At 37.5% G+C, this 7523-nt stretch overlaps 1 protein-coding gene across 2 annotated transcripts in view; it reads left to right on the top strand.

The window, feature by feature from the left end:
- Positions 1–202: 202 nt before the first annotated feature.
- Positions 203–7523, top strand: part of Dctn4 (dynactin subunit 4) — a 32472-nt gene continuing 25151 nt past the window's right edge. For both annotated transcript variants that reach the window (XM_010627190.3, XM_010627191.3), the window contains exons 1-3: positions 203–383; positions 2805–2875; positions 4735–4913. In XM_010627190.3, coding sequence (XP_010625492.1) covers positions 249–383; positions 2805–2875; positions 4735–4913 — 385 coding nt within the window. In that variant the 5' untranslated portion in view covers positions 203–248. The remainder of the gene's footprint in view (positions 384–2804; positions 2876–4734; positions 4914–7523) is intronic.

Below are 7523 nucleotides of genomic sequence, written 5' to 3' on the forward strand. Positions count from 1 at the left end.
AATTAAAGGTCGGGCCACGCAGAGGAAGCTCACCGAAACGCTAAAAACCCACCCAAGCTAAAAAAAAAAAAAAAAAAAAAAAACTCTGGCTGCGCACGCGCGCTTTGACTTTCAACCAACGCAAAACCTTACTGGGTCGGATACCAGACGACGTATTCTGCGTAAAAATACGTAAGGAGGGCGGTGGAGAAAACGCCGGCTCTGGGTCACGTGAGCAGCGGGCCGGTGTTGGCTCCTCCCTCCCAAAGATGGCGTCCTTGCTGCAGTCGGAGCGGGTTCTCTATCTAGTACAGGGAGAAAAGAAGGTCCGGGCCCCGCTCTCTCAGCTCTACTTCTGCCGCTATTGTAGCGAGCTGCGGTCGCTGGAATGTGTGTCTCACGAGGTAATGGAGTCGTCTGGTGAAGACTGTTGGGGGGCGGTTCGTCAGTCATTGCGGGGGGGGGGGTTCCCTGGTTTGGGACGGGCAATTATTTTTCTTAGCTTGCTGATTGGCTAATCTTCCCATCACTTGGCTTTGCTGGCGATTTAATTCGGTTGTAGCCTGTCATTTGGAAAGGAAGTGCGGGTGGGGCTGATCGGGTCTTCTTGTTTCTAGAGTGGCTCTGGTTGGACAAATTTGACTTAGTCCCTGACTCTCTTGGTGGGCTGGGGAGAAAGATCTGAGGATGCTTAGTTAAGACCACTTGGGCGAGATAACCCGTCATTCCAGGATTGTTAGGAGAGGAGCAGGCGTTCGTATTCATGTCCCTCCCACCTTGGAAAGTTCTGTCCGTTTGGCTGGAAACCGGCCCATCTTCAAGCTGCTTGCTTTATTTCCTCTCAGGCCAAGACCTGCAGCAGGCAAGAGATACGGGTGGGGTGAATAGAGTGAAAAATATTTAAAATACAGTCTTGTTTTAGAGCCCCAAAGAGTTACTTTTACGATGCTTCTGAGGGTGCCATTCTTCGCAGATACAAGGGGAGTGGGAGTAGTATCACAGACAGAAAAGTAACGATTCCTAAATTTGCACAGCACTTGACGCAGTAAGCTTTAGGGATTAAAACATGAGGAAGACATAAACCTTGCTATTGACTAACTTAGGTGAAGAAAAAGCTGTTAGCTGTCTTATTCAGTGCTTAACATGTGCCAGTGAAGGTGGATGCTTTTTTTAAAAAAAATTAGAAGAAACAGATATCATGTTTGTTGTAGACCCTAATTTAAGAGTGGGAGGTAAGATTAGGACTCAGAGAATTGTACTCAAGATCCCTGGTCTGTTAAAATGTGTGTGAAAAGTTCCATGGTGTAGACCATTTCACACATTAATAATTATTTTATTGAAGAAAATCTTCATAATATTAAGACTAGTCAAGGAAAGCAACTAAATACAAGAAATTCAGTGCCATATACCGTATACTTATATATTTTTGTATGTTGTGTATATGATTTTTCTGGTATTCTCTATTACCAGCTTGTGTATATTACAGCTCCACCCCCAGAACTCGCTGGACCAGATTTCCTGTAGTGGGCATTAGGAAACTCATTCTTCATGATCTCTAAGGATCCCTTCAGCTAGGCAGTGGTGGCAAACCTATGGCCCACATACCAAAGTGGGCTGTTTGTTATTATTGGAAGCTCTAAAAGGTTCACCATCACTGAGCTCAGGCATCCAGTCAGCATCGTTTATAGCCTGGTGCATATCTGTGATGCAGGATCCATTAGAGTTTGGGAAGGGTGAGGCAGTCCACAAAGTTCTAGTGGAGAATCTGGGTAGGACACTGCACCTGAAGGGACAAACAGAATTTGGAAAGGGATCAAGAAGGAATGAATTGTATTTTGCCTTTTATCATGTGTCGGTGCGAATTTAGTTAGCAGTATTGTGTTTTATATTAAGTACAACTTTTATTGATGTTTACTAATTGGTCCTTTTTACAGTAGATGATGATGAAGAAAATACATTTTCTGTCATAGTGTTTATGTTCAAGTGAATCTTTCCATTGGCTAGTGTTCCATAATTGTTAAAAGGGATCTGCCTAAAGAAAATAATTATACAGACCTTTAAAAATGCAATACATTTAATTCTTAAACTCTGTCCTAAATACAGTAAGACTGTTCTGTAGCTTAATATGTCATTTAAAAATCTCTAATTGGTTGGTCATAGTTGACTTTGTAAATACTAATTTTTGCTTGTAAATGTTACTTAAATAGTGAGAAGGCTTACTTTTAAAAATCTCCCTTAACAATTAAATATGTGGCCTAGTTTGACAGTGAAATAAAGCGAACTAGAGAGGATATTTAATTACAGAATTACAGTTAGATTAAACTAATGTGTTTATTAGGTCATCATAGCATTTGGAAACTTTTAATTATCATTATAGACAACTTTTTTCACATCTAACACAAAATGGGAATAGAAAATATCAGAAAGGAAAAAAATAGAATGGTTTTTAGAAAACTCAGAGTTGAAAGGAAGAAAGAGAAAAAGAAAGGTTAAAAAAAGAAGCTAGGCATGGTAGTGCATGCTTGAGATGCGGGAGGATCACTCTGAGTCCGAGGCCAGCCTGGGCTACATAATGAATTGAAGACCAGCCTGAACTACATGGCAAGACCCTGTCTCAAAAAACCAGAGAAAAAAGAAGAGAGAAAGAGTGAGGGAGAGAGAAAACACTAAAGAATAAACCCTAAGCCTGAGCAGTCCAGGTTTTTTCTTCAAATCAGTGATTTTTTACCTGCTGAGGTATATTTTAAAGTTCATTATTTGATATTTATATGAGGTAGATTCAGTTTTCCTTTCTCTGATTTTTTTCATTGCTTATTTCCTCCTAGGTGGACTCCCATTATTGTCCTAGTTGCTTAGAAAATATGCCATCTGCTGAAGCCAAACTAAAAAAGAATAGGTAAGAACAGGATCAATTGTCTGTTTTCCTCAGTTACTTTTTAAGTATCTAGTAAAGAAACATGAATTAATTTTCTTGTTTAAAACAGCTTTTTTCCATTCTTTAGTATCACCATGGCCTATGATGAATGTTCTTTGATTTTAAAATAAATGTATTTTAGAAGAGTTTCATATTTAAGAATTATTTTTGAACGTAGTGCTGAGAATTCCCACATCTAGTCTCCCCTGTCGTTTCTCTCCTTAGGCTTTGCTTGGCTATGATAGTTTATTAGAATATCATTGATTTTCACAGTCTTGAAAGTTTTGACCAATCGGGTTTGTGTGGTATTTTCCTTGTGATTTGGATATGTGCACTGGGAGAAGGACTACAAAGTAATGTGCCATCTCTCAGCACACTGCATCAAGGATAAATACTGTGGGTATGATTGGTGTCAACCTTGACTACCTGTCATGAGCTCGCATTTGTCTTGTTTCTCTACTCCAGTGCTACTTCCCCACCTCTGCTGTACTGTACTCTAGAAGGAAAACCACCATCACAGCCCACACGCAAAGGGTGGGAAATTGGGCTTCCCTCTCTTAAAGTCCGTCTACATAACTATTGAGGCTTTCCTTGCATGGAAGATCTTGTTTCTTCTTTATTTTTATTTAATCATTTACTTAAAAGACTATGGACTCATGAATATTTATGCTTTGAGTTGTAATTCCATACAGAGAGATTTTTTTCCCCCTGAACATGTTCCAAATGTGGCCATTGACAGTTCTTTTGGTTTACTCCTTAGCCCTTTTGCATACCCTCATTGCGGGAAGGGAGAGTGTTCTGTTCAGTAGTTTGAGTGCCTTCCTACTAGAACTCCAAGCTCATCTTGTGTATTTTTCTGCCCCAGAATTAACCACTTCTTGAAAGAGCCTTGGTTCCTTTGATTGCAAAATGGTATTTGATTCTGCTCCTTACTCCTGCATTCCATTTAGTCTTCACCTTTGTGTGAGAGTCCTTTTGCTACCATTCACATTCCTGTGCTTCTTGGATGTGAACCACTATTTTCTTTCCTGCCTCAAGAATTAGCCTTTCCACGTGTTAATTTTAACATTTAATCCTTAAAGTATGTCTGTGAGGTGGGTACTATTATCCTTCCTTGAAGTAAATATTCAGATACCAAAATACCACAGATAATGGAAGTAGTACAAGACAGGAGATGAGATCTTAATAACCTTAGGTGGTAGAAGAGTTAAAAGCAAGAGGGCATGAGGACTCTAAAAGAAAAATGTTGACTGAGCAATAGGAAGAGTAGTGCCTAAGAAGACGCCTGAAAGCCATGCAAATGTGCTGCCTGAACTATTCCAGTCTGATAGCATTGTCTGGTATATGTTTCAGCTTTCTGGCACAGCAGGTAAGCAGTTTTTTTCCAAATCTAGTTTCACAGCTTCTTTGTTGATTCATTGTACACTTGATTTGTCCTCTAAAGACATGAGCTGTGACGTTTATCTTTCCTAGAGAAAACTTTGACTTCTATAAAGCATAAAAAGTGTCTAGAATAGTAAACTCCACCTGTTAACAGTAATTCCTTCTTCGAAGTAGGATTGGGTCACGCTCTAATTCTTTGTGAACTATAGAAATAATTGCATACTTTTAGAAAATAATGAACATATAATAGATTCTCTCTCTCTCTCTCTCTCTCTCTCTCTCTTTTTTGGTACCAGTGATTGAACTCAGGACCACCTTGCACTTGCAAGGCAGGTGGTGGCACCACTGAGCTAAATCCTCAGCCCTGTTCTTTTTCATTTTTGACTTCTAGAACAGTAGTAGTACTGGCCTGATAAATATCATTGAACGAGTCAATGTTTGTGTTTGTAATATCACAGATGTGCCAATTGCTTTGACTGTCCTGGCTGCATGCATACCCTCTCCACTCGGGCAACAAGCATCTCCACACAGCTTCCAGATGACCCAGCCAAAACCACCATGAAGAAAGCCTACTACTTGGCCTGTGGATTTTGTCGCTGGACATCTAGAGATGTGGGCATGGCAGACAAATCTGTAGGTAAGTCAGGTGGACAGAGACATGAGATGTTGTGTGACTCTTAGCAGTGTCATTGTCCATAGACAATTATTTCTGTAACCTGTTAGGGCAGTGGGGGCTAAATGTGTTATTAAGTCTTCTGTATTCCCATATTCTCCATATTATGGACCATGATGTCTTTTCTGAGGAAGGATAATGCTACTTGGTTTTCTTGGAGCTGATGAAATAACTATTACAAATCTGATACTTTCATAGGATCATACTAGTTCTTAAAAATGAATATTCCTGATGTTAGAATACACCATGAGCAAAAAATAAAAGATAAAAGTGACAAGCAGACTAAAGATTAATAACCAAAACTAAGGAATCCTTATAAATCAATATGAAAAACAGGCAGGGAATATGAGCAGCAACTCTCATAACAGACTAAAAATGGTCAATAAATATGGGAAAAGTTATGTTCAAACTCGATAGCCATCATGATAAAGGAAATTAAAGCTTCATGTCTTTGGAAAACTTTTTAAAATCTGGTTATTTTTAACTCTGGTTGACTATAACAGAAGAAAGTTGTTCTCTCATACCCTCCCATTTTAGAGAGCAGTTTGGCATGTATTAAAATTTTCAGTTGCTTTTGCAGTTGCTTTTGTCCTGCCCAGCAGTTCCATGTCCACCTGTATCCTAGAACATCCAAACATGCAAAGAGCAAACATACGTATATGTTTCATAATGTGTGTGTGTGTGTGTGTGTGTGTGTGTGTGTGTGTGTGTGTACATGAGTCCACCAAAAAAATTTATATATACTTCAGGAAAAGAAAACTTTGTATAAATATTTTTTAATACTAAATTTAATGAAATTAGTACAAGTTACCTTCGGCCTCTACAATTACAAGAGTTGCTCAAAGTAGTAGCCATTAGCTTCCAAACATTTATTAGTACAGCAAATTGGTACTTGGGTATCCTTGGTCATTGAGATTGCTGCACATGCATTTCTAATTTCTTCTCTAAGAGCCAGCATACTCCTGCCTCAAAAGCACAGCATGCTGAGTTTGATCCCCTGTACTGGGAAAAAAAAAAGAGCCAGTAGTGTCGTGAATTTTCTGTGATGTACAATATCCTATAGGGTCCCTCACACGAGGTTAATAACCATCTGTTGAAAAAACATTGTACTATTTTTCTTTTCCTGAAGTGTGTGTACATTTTTACTTTATTTATCAACAAAACAAAAAATTTGTGTGTCTGGATTTGAAGAACACATCTTACAGTCAGACCAAAATTCTGAGTCATTGTTTATGCTTTGTATAAATGATAGCATTGCTAATCCCCATTGTCATTTTCCTTACTTTCTGAAATTGAATTTTCTGAAAAGTTTTTATTTATAAAAATTCTCATTTTTTGATTTTCATAAAAATTACAGCTTACTAATAAATCGGGGAGCCCATGATATACTTGTTATATGTCGTTTTATATATCTAAAATGAAGATGGACTTTAAGTTAAACCTTTCTGTAGACTTTTATACAATTTGGAAATAAATATAGATGAAATGTCTTTCAATTCAACTGTTTTTAAAATTATAACCCTCAAGAGCTGGGAATGTAGCTTAGTAGTAGATACTTGCCTGCTATGTGCAAGGCCCTAGGTTCAATCCCTAGCACTGCAAAAACAAAAAATTATAATCCTCGATTTTGTAGTGTTTGCATTAGGTTACAATACTTGAACTCTATTGCTTTTCTGACTGCATACATTGCATTGGTAAAATAAAATACGTGCTTTTAAAAATTAAACAAGTATGTCTTAGTTCTTTAAAAATGTTTATTGATGGGTCGATATTTACCTGAAATTTGATTTATTTTTTTGTAGCAGTGCTAGGGATCAATCTCAGGGTGCTACAAATGTTAGGCAAGCACTCTGCCACTGAGCTATACCCCCCAGTCCTATGTAATTTTAATTAGAAAGATTCTATATCTTTTTCGATTACCACTAAATATTTGTATTATGTTTTAACATCAGTGCAACAGCTAAGTTAGAATTTGTTAAAGAATTTAATGTCAAAAACAATCTCAAAATGGCATGGTATATGCCTCAGGAAAAGTATATTTTTATTCATTTTCCTTTTATCTAGTAAAAGAAACAAAGCCCAGAAAACCAAATAAATATTGTTACTTTCTAAGTGAATGTTTTAATGCCTTTTGAAGAGTTTATGCTTCAGAATTTAAAAAACTTTTTATAGCTTTTGGAAACCTATCTCTTCTGGGGCATGTTCTCCTCCCCTCTCCTTGAGGATATCTTGACAGTGATAATTCATTTCCTCCATAATGTCATTGGTATCTTAAGAAGCACTGTAACTACTTTAGTTAGAACTATTTGCTTAAGTATATGTTCATAATGTACAGGAAAAAATGTGATGAGATCATTGTCAGTCTCCCAAATTGCATGTAGAGTAAATTAGCAATTCTGAAGAAGCAGTTGGATAAAGCATGCAGACTTTAAAAAATATTCTTCAGGATTACCTTAAGGCAACCTTTAAGATTTTCATATTGTTAACTATTTGATTCCTGGCTGGTAGATCTTAACTAAATCTTTTTTTTTTTTTTTTTTTTTTTTGTACTAGTGATCAACCTCGATCTTTCAC

This window comes from Fukomys damarensis, unplaced genomic scaffold (assembly GCF_012274545.1).
Source record: "Fukomys damarensis isolate Sample0158 unplaced genomic scaffold, DMR_v1.0_HiC HiC_scaffold_3, whole genome shotgun sequence".
In the NCBI taxonomy this organism is placed as follows: domain Eukaryota; kingdom Metazoa; phylum Chordata; class Mammalia; order Rodentia; family Bathyergidae; genus Fukomys; species Fukomys damarensis.